Consider the following 17,195-nt stretch of genomic DNA (forward strand, 5'->3'; position numbering starts at 1 on the left):
CATTAAGAGTCTGTGTAACTTGTGTAATCAATTCTGTGTCATCATGTTCAACAGAATCAAGAACATTTTCAATAAATTCTATGTTGTCAGAAATGTGATTAAATGGGAAAATATTACATAGACATTCATAGCATATCCAATCAGTTGGGTATCTTTGATATGCATTTGATACCAATCCACAATTATCTGCGTGATATTTCAAACAGTTAGTGCACTGTATACCATTACCATCTATACAGTCACAAGTACATTCACTGAACGTTAAATTGTTGATCATTTACATACTGATCAAAGTGAATTATTATCCTGAAAGTACCAATCCCAATGGAACCTGTATGGCTACATGTAAATAGAATAACAACTAATGGAAATGCAGTGAGCATTTTGGGCGAGAAACATCTAAAAATGGTAATAAAACCATATATAACCAAGTCTAGTAATAAAGAAGTGCACATTTTGAGAGAGAACCAACAACCATAAAACAATGGAGATAAAAACAAGAATAAGGCAGTCGAAAGGCAGTACTTAGCTTATAAGCACTACTACTACTACAGACTATTTACAAGTGAACAGGAATATGAAGCTGTTCTTCAGTCTTATAATCTTATTCAGAGCCAGGAGCCTTAAAGGCTTTTACACAAGTTGTTGAGTTGACTTAATGAAGTTATAAGTTTTTTTACTGGCTCACTTCCGTTCGTCTTCACAGTGGCAAAAATTCTTCCGTCATAATACCATGCGTTTTCAACCATTGGATTTTTTCTCGCGGCCATTAGAAGTTTGAACTTTTCATTGACTAAGTCTTCTGCTAATGTGAGTCCTGATCCTTTCAGCTTCTTCTTGATTAGCATTATCTCATTTCGTTTTCTGTAAGAACAAAACTTTACCAGTATGGACCTTGGTCTAGGCTTATCAACTGCAACCTTCCTCTTGGTCTCAGTAGTTTTTTTCTGCGTGCCCTTACCGACATCAGGCAGTCCTTCAGTGATGGGTGTACTGTCGACGGCAGATGTGATGTCCTGGATGTCTTTGACGTTACGTGTGGCGATACCTGGAGGCCTCTTGCCAACTCTGTGGGACCTATCAATGTCTCCATGCGTCAGGGGGCAACCAAGAGTTTTGGTGACAATATCAATAACAATGTTATCAGTGTTTTCATTCAATGACTCATCAACACCATAGATTCTGAGAGAATTGCGGCGACTATATTGTTCGAGCTCTGTGATTTCATTTTCAAGGTGCAACAGCTTTTCAGTTGTTTTTTCAAGAAAATTTTCAGTATGAACCATATTACTTTGTGATTTATCAATTTCATTTCGTATATCATGCAAGGTTCCATCTATCATGTCTATTCTTTCTTCATTTTTGTTTATTCTTGCAGATAGTTTAGCTCTCACATCATCGATGCATTCCTCAATCAACTTCTTGAGTATTTCTTTAAACTCTTTATCCTTGAAAATTTCTTTCACAATTTCAGTTATACCGGTACTACTTCCTTTAACTTTACTCTTTTTGTCAGCTTTGGCTTCTGACTTCGTACCTGAACGTAGAGTAATCGAGTTCTCTTCGGACATGCTACCCGGAAGTGTAATGTAAACATCACAAGAATTGCATCGTGTGGGACCGAAGTGCCAGTTCGAGCGAAGATAATGTTACCACTCTCAGAACAATCTCACAACAATCCACTTAATCGAGAACATAAATTACCATTTATGCAGCTCTGTCCGACTGTCCAACTTAAACTTCAGTTTTGCTTCAATTTGTCAAATTTTGGAGCATAAATCGTCTCAGAGAAAAATAAATCTGGATCACCAATATAGCGCCATCTATATAAACTCGTTTCCTTTGCTTTTCTTTCCTTTTTTTTTTCTTGGTTGAAGAACTTTTGGGGACCATGGCCCAACCCTTCCATAATCATATACGGCAGTGCTATGCGGTTGGGGTCTGTCTGGAGCTCCCGGAACTTCTTGATATCAAAGCCATATAAACCTCGAAGATTGCCGCTATTTTTAATGAAATCGCGGGTATATACAGAATATAGCTGTTACACAACACATTCATATATGTTTATGAAGGGAGAGAGAGAGAGAGACAAAGATTACATCAGTGCGAGATAATGCATTACATGTAACTGTTTAATTAAGCCAATTAGTACAAACATGAATTATCTAAAAAGACCCATTTTCATTCTGTTTGGTTGCCATGTCCCTGTTGAAGGTCAACTTTCCATGCCTATCGATCCAATAAATCTGTCAACATCACCACAGTAATTGTTATTATTATCATTATCATCATCATCATTATTATTATCATTTATTCGGCAAAGGAAATTACAAAAAACCCAATACATTTCAGCATAAACAATACAAGATAAGAAATATCAAACACTGGAACGCCAGGGACAGAAGAAATTAACCAAATTACTGTGGCATAACATAAAGCCTTCTGTCCCAATTCCAATGGTTGATTCACAATCTACATTATAATATAAAGTAAACAATGATAAAGTACTAGTAATGTGAAGGGATATGACATGCGAAAGGAGTATTCGAAAACAATGTGGGATATAGATCAATTGCAATTTAAACTATATGAGTCACTCTCCCCAATAATGGTGGAGTCTTGCAAAAGTTACAAACCTCGATCTACGACTATCCTTGGAAAGAGTAGCTTGGAGAACTAAAACAGGAATAGACCTGCCACGCAAGAACCGACATTCGAACTGATGGTGAATAGCCGTTGTTACACTAGGAAATTAGGTAGCCTCTTATGGGTCGCAAATTCAACGCGGAATATTTTGTTTAAATGGGATAACGTGAGGGAAACAATCATAAATGAATCATTCGATCGTGACCTACTGAATTCCTAAAGTCCATCCTGATAAAAATGGTTCATAAGTATATTGGTGATGGCTAAAGCGAAGACTGAGCAGTCTTGGAGCTACCTTGGGGTAAAGAGACGGATGCGACTGAAGTTGGAGGTTGATCATCGTGACCGTTACCGGGTACAGAATGCTCTGACGGGTCGGTAGACTGATTTATGGATCCGGCAGGAGCAGCAGGATCTTGGTTCTGTGTTTGGCCTTGGTTTGGATCCTGCTGATCTGGTTCCGATACGCAGCACATGAGACAGGAGAGCCATCTGTAGAACGATTGCCCACAGGAAGCTTCAGGCAGCGGGAATTCGCCTAGGATAATAAAGAAACAAAATCGAGATTGATCTATTTAGAGATGATAATTTGCTTTTCTTAAAGGGTTTAATGTTTAGCTATGATAAGGGTAGAGGTCGAAGGGTATGATGATGATTTTTCTACCATGAATTAACACGAGGCTATTTTGCAATTACTGTCTTATAGGCATTGCGCCCTCTCCAGTGCCTAGAGTACACACTAATGTTGCTTCTACTTCTATCGCAGTACATTTTTTTGCAGGGGGGAGCAAGACACAAATAGATTTTGAAGAAACTAATGGGGCGCTTTTAAATTTTCTAAAGTGAATTAGAAGGATTTCAAGCACACCTTTGTTGAAGCTAGTGATATTTTTCATAAAAATGTAAGTTTCTTAAATTTCGGGGGGGGGGGGGCTGGGGCTTTTGCGACTAGATGGATATGAACAGGTAAGGTTCTCCTTACGTTGTTCATGGTACATAAAGAATATTATACCCCTTACTGAAAATTTGTTATTGATTGGTCGAGGGCCCTTCACGCGTGACTAATCATAATTTCACCCGACCATAAGATCAAAATAGTTGGTGACGTCGGGGTAGAATAGTTTTTTTTTTAAATAATATTTTGGGTCCGACTGAAAACCACGCAATCATCACTCAGGCACAGCGCACGACGGACTGCCTCCACCGGGTAAGTCTTGTGATGCAACGGCGCTCGACGCAGGGGTCTGCTCATGGGTCTGCTGAGAGATGAGCGCAGCGCAATCAACACAGGTAAAAATGCAATGCTAGCTGAATCACAAACTCTCCGATAAATAACTGTCAATGTGAAATCGCGTCTTCCTTGTTTACAATGAGTCTGTATGCTGAAAATAAAATAAGTGATGACCATCATTAATTAGATCATCGAATGATTCGGGCCCCTTGATTTTAGTTCAGCAGGGTTAGTTCACAATCGGTAAGAGGAATTATGAGAAGATCGATCTCACTAGTTCAGCCGCCGCGCCGCGCAACACCAAACCACCTTGGGTGATGCTTGGGAGCCGACGGTAGTTTATTCTCGGTCGGTCTGGCAATGTTACTATGTTTAAGTAGTAATTGCCGAACCAACCTCGGACAACGATATGTCCACTATACTTTCTCAAACCAAATATATTTGTATGATATAAAAGGTGCATTACCTGTCTGGGCGTACTCTCTTAGATCCTTTTCGAGTTTCATGAGTTTGTCTTGGGTGCTGTTCTTTGCTTTTCCACCAGCTGTAAGAGAACTCCCTCCTAATCTCCCTGCAGCCGCAATCACCAAAGGTACTGTTGTGACAACGTACTCGACGAATGAAGAAACATGAGTGGTTCTGTCAATGAAGACAACAATGAGAGCGACGATGACAAGAAAGACTATTCCGATGATGATGTGCTTGATAGTATTGAAGACATGACTGTACAAAGGTAGCCATTTTCGGATAATGTCACGGAGGAGACTGGACTCTATCGTGAATTGTAATTGCGGAGATCCGTCACCTGTCTGCTGAAAGATTTTGTTTTGCAAACTGTCATCCCGGTCCACTTTTGTGCCGACAGAGTGAATCTTGCTGAAGAGGTGTTGGTAGCTGTCAAAAAACTGAATTATGTTAGCAACAAAGAAAAATGCACCAAGGATGATATTGATCCAGACGGGGCTTCCATACCTAATATTTATGGCTATTCCAATTGAGGTTAAAACAATGATTTCGACCAAGAGCATAGCTGTCGCTGAGAATCGGAAAAAACAGAAAATTACCACAGCAATGTAGTAAAGAACCCTCGTCTTCTTACTCTTCCAGTTGTATTGTTCCTCAATGAATTGTCCTTGAGTACCATTGTCACTAAGGCGGTACTTGTAAATAAAGTACAAGAAAACTACAGCTCCATCAATGTATAAGATGTTGGCTAATCCAAAATCAAGACCCCATGCATTGGTTCGGGTGAACATCTCTCCACGCTGGAAACTTCTGTAAGCGTATTCATCAACTCGGGTGGCATACCACAGGAAAGCTACAAAGTAAATGATGAATGGTACAGCATAAACCAAGGCCCAGTATGTCATGTTGAACATTTTGTGATGCCGTGTGTTATTTGAAGCAAGCATGAGCAACACAGGTGGGATAAGATTGATTCGTAAGATGTTTACTGACTCTCCAGAGCCTTCATCCTGGTAATTAAAATTTCTGGAGTAGATCCTCCACAATTCCCAGATGAGGGCCAACAAGAGCAATATGTAAGTAATCCCAAAAGAAATAGTAACGATAGTACATCCAATTGTAAACGAAGGGTAAACTAAACAGTTGTCCTGATCACATGTCTCTATATTCATGATATTCCAACATTCGTAATAGCTGCTCGATTGCAGATCGAAGAGACTATAACCAGGAATCAACGTAGCCCCAAACAACGGTGAGCTTAAATACCTTTCTTTACATAAGACGTCATCCTTGACATCCTGTGAAGCACCACCTGTATTCTTCAACTGACGCCGAACTTGACGCAGGACTTTGGACAATGTATATCCCAAGCAACCATCGGAATACGATTCGTTTAATGCTCCAGTGTTGTCGATTGTGACATTGACCCAGTGAAACCCGAAGCTCAGAGTGTTCAGAGACAAAGACTTGTTGTCGTAGGGGAAATGGAGTAAGGTTTTTCCCCTGCCACCAAGCCCCCAGTGCCAGACCGATGGGTTACTCTGCTCTGAGTTGTCTGGTAGGTTGTCATCGATAAAGACGAGATTGATTCGTACTAGGCTAACATAATCGTTGGTAACATTAAGTCTTGAGATGATTCCCTGCACCGTGCCATCAGAAATGTTTAGCTCTTTGGTGCACGGTAAGTCCATCTTTGTGTCATTTTGGATGAACAGCGAGTCGCTGTCCAACGAAAAACGGCGATATATGGCAGAATCCTCAAGGTCCAGAGACGTCCCCTTGTGTTGCGTTAAGAGCAGTACCATAAGCAAGGAGAGAAGAAATAACAGAGGGATGCCTACCATCAATTTCCTGTTGATGTTTAATTGCTTTTGGTGAGCCATTCTGGGTATCTTTGCAATCTACAAATATAAAAAATGTCAATACTAAAATTAATTATGTTACCGGGATTCCTTTAATAGGTACACTCATATCAATTTTTTTTCGAGAAAAGGTTATATTTCGTTTTCAACATCATGATTTTAGTCTAGGTGAATTGATTTTCTATTTCTTTTAAAGGGATGGTCCGGGCTGAAAATATTTATACCTTAATACATAAAGTAGAATTTACTGAGAAAAATGCCGAAAATTTCATCAAATCGGATAACAAATAAAAAAGTTATAGAAAATTAAAGTTTAGCAATATTTTGTGAAAACAGTCGTCATGAATATTCATTAGATGGGCTGATGATGTCACATCCCCACTTTCCGTTTTCTTATGTTGTTTATACATAAAATCATATTTTTTTCATTATTTCATACTTGTGTGAATAATATGTCTACCTTATAATAAAATAAGTTGCAGTAATAAATATCTAATGCACTAAATCAGTTGTCAATCCAATTTTTCTAGTTCTTGGAGGAAAAAAATTGAATAAACCTAATTTTATATGATAAAATACAAAAGAACAAGTGGGGATATGACATCATCAGCCCACCTAATGAATATTCATGACGACTGTTTTCACAGAATATTGCTAAATTTCAAAATTTAATAACTTTGTTATTTGTTATCCGATTTTGATTAAATTTTCGGCATTTTGCTCAGTGAATTCTACTCTATTTATTAAACTATAAATATTTCAGCCCGGACCATCCCTTTAAGATGATAATTCATGTTAATTTTTGGGTCATGTGGGCCTTCCCATACATTGCTCGCTCGTAGCCCGGCTCCACGTCACACCATAAGTATACACTAAATACTAGTAAACCAAAGAACATGATATTTGGGTCCAAGCAGCGGCTCCATAATTTTAAAAATGTTAAGATTGTTAATGGTAAAAGGGAAAATGAGTGAGTATCCAGTAATAAGTATCTAGGTGTCATACTCGATGAAAAAATTTAATACGAGAGGCGCATAGATCACATCGCTGAAAAGATTTCAAGAAAAATTGGATTTCAACGTCGATCTGCAAAGCTTTATATCCCGGATGACATTTTTACACTACTCTGTAATGCTTTGCTCATGCCTAATTTGATTATTGTGACGTAGCTTGGTCTAATATTTCACTCGGTTTCCTTGACAGACTTACTAAATTGCCAACAGAATGACAAGAATGATCTTAGGGGCCCATCCGCGAACTCATTTATTTTTCTGTCCTATAATGGAGAGATCTCTTTTCCAGACGGCATTTTCACCGAAATGTGTGAAGTATTTAAATATGTTAACTGTATTGCTCCCTCATATTTAAGTGAACGATTCATTAAACATAATTATGATAGACAAGATAAATGTCCACTGTCTCTCTTCAGGTAAACAGTGTACAATAATAGGGGCAAGAGGACGTTTCAATACATCGGGACCGCCGACTGGAATAATCTTCGGATAGATCAACGCTAGACAATATTCCTCAACTCATTCCGTGCCTCAATTAACGAATGAAAATGGATAAGCCTTGCAATGCAAGATACACAACAATGAGTAGTTGATTTATATTCTAATTGGGCAACATTTACGTTACTCCAATTCTACTCATTACTCATTCCTCAACATATTCTCAAATTATTTCTTAATCAATTGAACAATACTCTAATACCAGTCATCCTTCCGTTTCCTGTTAAATCGTATTTAGCGGTTTCCGATTGCCTTAACCTTTTTTATTTGTCTTAACTTTAAAGTAAAGCTATTTTTGCAATTCAATATGATCTTTTATATGGTTGTATTTTAATGCTTATCAATCTATTTTTAAAGAAATAATGTAATACCTGTATATGCCATTTTGATTGATATATTCTTTGTAAATATTGCAGAAGTTGATTTTTTATCCCAGGGCCCTCAAGGACAGTAGTTTATGTAACTGAGGCCTCCCTGATTAACTAAAACTGAAAATGATTAATGAATTGATAAATGAATTAAAAATATTAATAAATATATGACATTTTGCCAAGGACGAGATGACACAGAAACAATTGTTTTTAGTGGCAGCGTGTCTCAAATAAAAGGTCCCTGCCATTTATCACTAGAAAATTATTAATTCAAGTTTGATATGAAATATAGGTTACATATTTGGAAACCTCAATTTATTTACAGGTCTTCGCTAGTCCCGAGTTCAGTTCACAAACCCTGACACGCGATGGTATAGGTACATGTATATGTCATATGAATTCAATGAATTCAGTTATCATAACAAAAATAATGAGGAGTCGATAAGACTGACCAGTACATGTATATATTTGGCGTCCTTAAGTTCAAAGCCCATTTTGGCACCCATTACTTATCAATTTGGCAACGCTCAAGTTTGATCAATATGACGCCCCTACACGTTTAAGATCAGTTCAGTTGACATTGCCCCCCCCCTATATTCCGCATTATAACGCATTTTCCTCCTAATGTCCCCCCTTGTCTTTCTCTCTACATTCTATAATCCCTATTCGCTTCTTTTTTCTCCCCCTTTTCCTTTCTTATCTTTCCCCTATTTATCTCTCCATTCACTTTTTTTCGCCCCCCCCCCCTTTCGCACCAACCTTTTATTTCGCCTATCCGGTTAAAATTGCCTCGTTGTGGCCTCCCCTGGATACACGCATGATGCTCCCTCGCATTTCCGTAAATCACTGTGTCATCTATGCTGTTTGTGTTATTATCCAGGGTATTGCAGGGGAGAGAGTCAGCTTTCGATTAACCTTCCTGCGGCAAACCATATTCTAGACAACATCCGCCATCCAGCAAATATCCGGGAGAGTTTTTTTGTTTTTCAAGGGGGAGGAGGGAGGGGGTACTCGGGTTTGGAATGGGTTGGGGAGTGTGGCCCCAAACTGATACCATAGTTGAAGACCTATACAGTTATGCTAACGTTAACCGATTTATTCAGTTATAATGGGGTGGTGGAAGTTCTTGGACGAACCTCGCTTTTATAAAACATACTAGTGCTGAATTTGGCATCCAACTCTATTCTACAGCCTAGACAATAACATAAATAATTTTCCTGACCTGTATGAATGGTTTATATTAAAGGTACCCAATCTTTTACCAGAACTGGAGTACGTCCCATAATACATTGATGAACGTGCTCTTATTGTAATTGCCGATCTACCCCCACGACATTCGTCTACCACATGTTTCATCTGATCCCACATGGGCTAATCCTAGTTCGTCTACAGCCACTTCGTCTATCCTGGTCTGACATTCAATTCAATTCAATTAAATTCAAATAAACATTTATTTTCTTCCATTACGTTACATTTTTCATAAATATTAATTAAAAAAAAACTATTTGTTATTAAAAAATTAAATATGTACATATCGAGTTTAAAGAAGATAGCGTATACCCTAAAAGATGAGGCTTGTGGCGGGATACGCCTATAGACAAAAATACAATACAATTCAGCCCAGATGTTACCTCGTTTGATTTCCATGATAACCATTTGGTATAATGTCCACATGATCTACTCCACCTAGTCTATTATGCTTTAATAGGTGAACTGTTTTAAGAACCATATTGTTAGTAGACGAAGTGGAAATTAGACCAACAGGGCGTTAGGCGAAATGAGAATTAGAATAAGTGGGTATTAGAGCAAGCGTAGATCGTATGACAATTAAAACCAACAATAGTGGAAAAATTAATATAAACCACATGTATCTTTAACCGACATGTGTTAGTTAACTTAGATTTAGAAACTGTATACATGTACGCCTACACATCTGCACATGGGAAATACTTATATCATACTACTATTATATCATGTAACAGAAGTAATCATGTAAATAATGAAACTTACCACCAATTTACGCTGAACATTTAACTGGATGAAACGAATACCTTGTTACTGCGTTGGAGATGGGCAGGCAAATTGCGACCTATGAAAATACGGCAGATTTTTAAAGACAGACAGATCTGAATCGATATACTTTCGATGTCAGGCCAATTGAAAGTCCAGTTGAAGCTATATACGCGTTTAAGTGTGTAGTTAATGGCCTCTATCAAAACCACATTCCCATGACTATACTTTCAGGAAGTTTATGACAAAGGTACATCCGTATCGGAAAACCGAGAGGCGGAACCAGGACTTTAAAAAATGGTATTACATGCAGTCGAACCATGTCGAACCAACTGTTGGAATTTTGACTTATGAAAACTATTCAAGTTTCAATATCGCTGCAGTTCTCATTGACAAAATAATTTTCTTTTACTTTTTTTTCTTCTTCTTCAATCTCCTTCTCCTTCATTTCTCATAACCTTCTTCTTCGTCCTCCTCTGTTTTGTGTGTGTGTGTTGGTGGAGGGGGGGGGGTGCTGTTAAACATATTGGACTAAATTTGGAAGCGGATATGGACCCTCCTAAACAAATTATGTCAGCACGAAGCGCAAGCTAAACATCTTTTATTTCCCATCTGAAAACGAGATATGTCTATGAAGTCCGGACCCACATTGTAACACTCTAAATTTCATAGATCTGAAATAAATAAAGACCGACTGGAGTCTGGGACCGATCGAATTCCAGAGTTCCAGCGTCCCATAGAAGCTGAGCACTAATCTAAGTCCTTCAAGGCCCCAAGCCCCCTCCCCAAAACACCAACATTTCAGTCCAAAACCCAGATAACGACAGGCACTTAGCCAACCCAGATCCACTACAAATCCATGGTAGTGTATGAATTTTGATGCACCATCATGACCATACGTCGATCGAGCGATTACGTTTATTACTAATGGTCTTTATATATATATATATATCTAAAAGCATTTTTGCAGCTCAAAAGGCTGAATTACAAATAATCGTACAAGGTAAGCGATTCTCATAGAACTGTAAAGAACAGTTTACGATGTACTTGTGATGTGTTTTGGGGGGCATTTTGGACTGGTTGACGGCTGGACACCCCTGGTCATCGTACAATGGCCGAGGCTCTCATGAGTCTCAGGTAACATCAGAAGGGTGATCGGACAAAGATAATTGGGAGTTTTGATCTTCCGATGTCCCTGGTACCGATCTTTCTATTCTTGACACATCGTTAAAGTATCGTCCAATTTCCTGCCGTGAATCGACCGGTGTCCCTAGCATTGGAGGTCAAGTCCTTGAGAGCAGGCATCGAACAGACATCGGTTGATTATCGATCAACGTCTAGGTGTCCGGACATTAGTCACTAACCGACCGATGTCTGACCGGTATGCATCGACGTATGATCTATGTATGGCCTATTTGCTTTGACATCGGCCGGACAACAGCCGGTGATTACAGATGCATCAGGGGCCCTTGATAAACCGCGTTTTTGTACACTAAACAAGACACCACAACACAGGAAGATGCAAATAGGAAAAGTGAAATATATATATATATATATATATATTCAAAACCACATTCAAAACCACATTCAAAACCAGACATGCATCTCACAAAGCGTCATTTAAATAAAAGAGAAGAGGCACAGCACCGAGCTCAGTAAGCATATCTGGAAACTGAAAGATGAGGGCACACCCCACAAGATAACCTGGATAATCGTACGCCATGCACAACCCTACTCTCCACTCACAAAACGCTGCAACCTCTGCCTATGGGAGAAATACTTCATCATCACCGCAAACAGAAACAACAATTTGAACTCTCGAACTGAACTCATATCTACCTGTAGACATAAGAAAAAGTTCCTCCTTGCTGGATATGGATAGCCCCACCAGCCCCCCCCCCCCCCTCACATGTAACCATGTAGTAATGACCCCTAAGTACCCCGATGTAATAAACAATACACATGTACCCCTTCAGTAACCCCTTTCATCTCTGTCAACCCAATGTTATACCCTAATGCACATGCTCTGTATACTTTATTCTGTCCCAAAATTGTGTTCTTCATACTAATCAGTCGCTGATGAGCCTTAGGGTGAAACAGTCTGTACGACTAGCTTAGTTAAGCAATCCAACCAATAAATTATTTATATATATATATATATATATATATATATATCTAACGATATTACATTCTGAGAGTTCAAACAAAGTTTATTTCCAAGTCTTGGAAATAAACTTTGTTTACCTCTTTTTCTATTATATATATATATATATATATATATATATATGTGTGTGTGTGTGTATATATAATGCCAAATTTCGAGGCCCTATTATATGTCACCCATGTGGAGGTGCTACCTAATGACGAGAACGTATCTCTGTGGATAAAAAAAAAATTAAAGAAGGACGGGGTGAGAAGTGTCACAAGGCAAACACAAGACTCATTATTTCTTTATAGTCACATGTGTAAAAAAGTAAGATGGGATAAACTCACTTTAAAAAGAAATAAATAATGACAGAATTCATACTTTGCCATTAAAAGATCAGCAACCATCCTTCATTTTCTGTGAATATGGTGATATCTTCAACGTTTTTCTCAATAAGTGGTCTGAAATCCAGAATACTCTAAAACTTAGCTGCAGCAAAGCTAATAACAGGTATTCTTGGGCAAATAAAAAGAGTTCCCATAAAACATTACAAGGATCAAACGATACATCTTCCCTGGACTTAACTGAAGCAGTAATAGTCCCGATTGATGTTCAAATGATAAAGTTAGCCTATCAGATGTGTATCGTTAATTTTGTATGAATATATCTATATGTATGACATCATGGTGGTGCGCGGTCACAAGTATTTAACAACATTGTTATCGTCGATCTTGGAAAAGAGATCTTCGTGAAACGGTTAACGGACAAGACATGCAAGAGCTTTGGCAATTCTTTTATTTAAATATTGTAAAGAAATGGATAAAGAGAACAATGGTAGGCGTAGCTTAAATCAAGGTTCCCCAGAGCTATCTACCCTTTGGAAAAATTGATGCCGAAAAATGTCTCTGCCGGGAATCGAACCCGGGCCCCCAGCTTTGAACGCCGATGCCTTAACCACTAGACCACAGAGACGGGTTAGTGGCTAGGGCGACTGGTTATATATATATATATATATATAATAATCGTAGATTTAAGTAACACAATTCGATAAATAAAGTTATCTCAGATGACATTTGTATTTAAAAGTAAAACGGAGGGTCTTAACGAAAAAAAAACAAAGCTTGTACAAAAGGCAATCCCCTAACTTAGTTTCATTACAAACTTACAACAAAAAAATATTGGGTCGTAATAATATATAGAAATATTGTTTAAAAAATTTGACTCAAAACTCTTACGCCTAGGTGCCCTTTATATTCATAAATCCTTATGTAGAATATTTAAACTGAGTCTTTCACTAAGGTCAGTCCCCGACGATTGGAAGAAAAACAGCTCCTATATATAAAGGAAAGGGTCTAAATTGGAGAAGACAAATTATCAGCCAATATCAGTTGTCTGTCATATTTAGAAATCAATTGAAAAAAATGTTAAGAACAGCTCATTATCTTCTTAATTACGATCAGTTTGCTTTCTTACCAAATCACTCTACAGTTTCTTGTTTACATAGGGTAGCCGACGAGTGGGACGAAGCCTTTAACGAACATGAAGTTGTTGGAACTAATTATCAAGTCTTCATGCTTAAAATTAGATCCACGGATAAACTTATTCATTGATGATAAGCCAGTAGAAAAAGTAAAAAAATGTAAGATATCTTGGAGTCGAAATAGACGAAAACCTTGAATGAAATTCATATATTGCTCTATCATCCAAAAGTTAAGCTTATAAGATTTTTTTAACTCGGTAAATTACGACATATCCTAAATAAAATCCTACTGAATATATTATACAAATTCAATATAGAACCTTGTTTCTACTATGCAATATCGGTTTGGGGAAATAAAATTTGTTCAAATGCACTCTAAAAACTTTTTAGACTTCAGAAACGAGCTGCTCGATATACGCTACCGTAAATCTCTATCTTATAAATCATATTGGGGAACATAATGTTAAGGAGATTAAATGGACATCTATTGAACAAAGAAAGTAATATTTTTAGCAAACTTGATTACTATAAATGTGATCATGGACTGGCCCATCTCGTTTATATAATAATATTGAAATGGTTTGCGACAGACATGATGTTAGGACACGTACAGCAACTTTGATACTGTACACTAAATGGTGTTCCACCAAAATTGAATGCCACAAGAAATATTTTATGTTTTCCCGCCGCACATGTCTGGAACAACTTACCAGATTCGCTTAAAAACGCAGTTTCCGTAAATTATTTCTAATTATCTTATTAAAATATGTATTTCTTATGATATTGCGTCAAATCTAAACTCACGTTGGGTGTCTGATACAATTTTCATGAGCATATATGAATGCATTTGTATGTTCGTCTTTCCTTTTCATGTTATTACGTATGATCCTATAGACCCTTCTGTTGATTCCGGAAAGTATTTGTAACCCAACGCTCTTGTGTATTATAACCTTTACTTCAAGTTATCATTTTAATATACAATTCCCTCATTCCTGTATAACATTTATATTACGTTTCTGTTGCTTGTAATAATTCGAACTCTTTGATATTTTATAGTTTTAGATGTCTTTGCTGGTATGGGTTTTGTGTATACTGCGAGTAAGGTAAGGTGTCATCGTCATCTGGTAAAGTGACCCACCCTAGACCAATTATAGTCAAATTCGCAACATATCGTGTTCGTCAGGCTGTACTACATGCGCGTCGAAAGCTGAAAAACTCAGGGATTTCGATCTCAGAGGACCTTACGGTAGCAAATTATACCATCCTGAAGACTGCAAGAGAATCAGCAAAAGTCTCAGCAGCGTGGTCCACCGACGGGCGCATTTTTGTTGCTCTTCTTTCAAGCAATGGGTCAACCGTCAAGAAACTTGTAAGATCTGTAGAAGAAGCTAAAAATTTATGATGATGATGATTGTGAAGGAGTGAATCATTTAGTGACTTGCCAGACCTAATTTCCTGGGAGATACGCATCATTTACAGGGATATTTTTAGACACTTTTATTATTACTGTGTGTTAAGTTGTTAAAGTGTTGAATTCTTTTACTTCATTTTACTTCATCATTTTAGTTGGGATTGTGTGTGTGATGGGTAAGAAGTTTCCTTGTGGAATATGTGAGAACTCTGTTAAAGTCAACCAAAAGGGATTACAATGTACTACTTGTCGGAAATGGATTCATTTGTCATGTACTAGTGTAACTTCAAATTTATATACTAGTAGTTCAGTGCAATTTGTTGATTGGGAATGCTCCAGATGTGTCCTGCAACGGTTACCATTCTACGATATATCAATGTCATCCACTGATTCTGAAGATTTATGTGAAAATTTAAATGAAAGGGTAAATATGACCAATGATTTGAAATATAATCAATTGTTAAATACTAAGGGCATGAGATGTATTCAGTTGAATGTCGTCAGCCTACTCAAACACTTGGACGAAGTCAAATCAGTACTGTACAGTAACAACATTGATATCTGTGCCTTGAATGAAACAAGACTAGATGATAGCATTAGCAGTCATGAAATTAATATACCTAATTATACTGTGATACGCAGAGACAGGAATAGGAATGGAGGTGGTGTTGCTACATACATTTGCAATAATATTGATCATCAGCAACTGTTTCACAACTCCATGGAAAATCAACAAGGTTGCAGTTCCTCCCTAAAATTTAAATTTGAATGAAAATATAAGTTGCAAAAAGAGGCGAAGTTTCATCCGAAATCAAACAATAGCCAAATATCAATTAAACAAAAACACAAAATCTCACGTGCACATGACAGTCCTTTGATTATAATAGTGTAAAGTTTAAAATCTTCTAAGAGAGTTTAAAATTTATTTCACATCGGAAAGTGTCCTTTTAAGGCAAAGTTCAATTATCAAGGAAAACATTTTGACAATCCAAATTTTGAATACGTGCCCAACATTGTACATGAAAGATTTTCTTTGCTTATGCCTTTGTAGATTACAATAAAATGATCATTATCTATTTATTATCAAGTTCGAAGCACTGAAAAAAATGTTCTTCCATTTTTGCTGCCTAGTTTGATCTGCAGTGCCTCTATGCTTACTCTATGTAGGTTTGCCACCTGTTTTTTTCTTATAATTCTTTTTTTTTAAAGACATTTTGAACCTTACTAGCATTCCTAACTTCTAGACATTCTCTGAGGGGGATCGTTCTCTTGAAATCGAATGAATTTATTGCCATATAATAATTTTCACGTTTGGGTGGTCATCATCTGATCATGATCTACACTGCAAACAAGGAATGTTTTAGCTTCCATATTCCTTTGTCAATCGTGAATAGGGATTTTATGCTCTGAATGCCATGCACATTGGCGAGACGCAGTCACGATCAAATGCAAAGCGCTTATGAAAAGGACTTGCCGCAATTTTTGGCGTTTTTCCCATCATATTCATAACAGCAAACCTCTCTCACCTTGATAATTCGTATTCTGCAACAACAATACAGTCGCCTAACATTATTCACGTTGGTGTTTTGGTTGATTTGTCAAATGCATTTGGCGCTATAAATCGTGTTATCAAGTTATTTTTCAGGCACTGTGGGATTCGAGGACTAGCACATAGTTGGGAAAGTAGCTGCCTGTCCAATCTCTTTCAATGTACAAAATATAATACCTGCTCGTCTGTACCTAAGAAAATAGTGTGTGCAGTTCAACAAGGGTCCTTGCTGGGGCCTCTGTTATATATAATTGTACATACATGATATTGTAAAGGGGTCAAATACTCCGTCATTCATACTGTCTACTGGTATGTTGACGATACAAATCCATGTTCAAAGGTATAGTTCTAGCTTCCCAGCAAGAACAATGAAATGATACTTCTCCAAGCTTTGTACATTGTTTGAGGAAAAAGGTAAACAACTCTGTAAACCCCCGTAAATGTAACTTCATTATTTTGTCAATAATCGTAATAAGATATATCAGTGTGAGTCTTTTAAATTAAATTTGACTT

At 37.5% G+C, this 17,195-nt stretch overlaps 1 protein-coding gene across 2 annotated transcripts; it reads right to left on the reverse strand.

The window, feature by feature from the left end:
• Positions 1–603: 603 nt before the first annotated feature.
• Positions 604–10,312, reverse strand: LOC129262369 (uncharacterized). Of its 2 annotated transcripts, none has more exons than XM_064099878.1 (3): positions 10,051–10,312; positions 4,344–6,267; positions 604–3,184 (listed from the first exon to the last, which is right to left on the reverse strand). In XM_064099878.1, the coding sequence occupies exons 2-3, from the start codon at positions 6,223–6,225 to the stop codon at positions 2,910–2,912; spliced, it is 2,157 nt and encodes a 718-aa protein (XP_063955948.1). In that variant the 5' UTR covers positions 6,226–6,267; positions 10,051–10,312; the 3' UTR covers positions 604–2,909. The 2 variants fall into 2 exon arrangements, with proteins under 2 accessions (XP_063955948.1, XP_054756452.2); XM_054900477.2 differs by having other exon boundaries at positions 4,344–6,243; positions 10,097–10,281.
• Positions 10,313–17,195: the final 6,883 nt, after the last annotated feature.

This window comes from Lytechinus pictus, chromosome 5 (genome assembly GCF_037042905.1).
Source record: "Lytechinus pictus isolate F3 Inbred chromosome 5, Lp3.0, whole genome shotgun sequence".
Classification (NCBI taxonomy): Eukaryota; Metazoa; Echinodermata; class Echinoidea; order Temnopleuroida; family Toxopneustidae; genus Lytechinus; species Lytechinus pictus.

Bases quoted from the DNA above. Each gene is read 5' to 3' on its own strand.
- LOC129262369 (XM_064099878.1), bottom strand. From the start codon at position 6,225: ATGGCTCACCAAAAGCAATTAAACATCAACAGGAAATTGATGGTAGGC. The intron at 3,185-4,343 runs GTAATGCACCTT...TTATTATCCTAG, and splicing joins AAGAGAGTACGCCCAGACAG to GCGAATTCCCGCTGCCTGAA.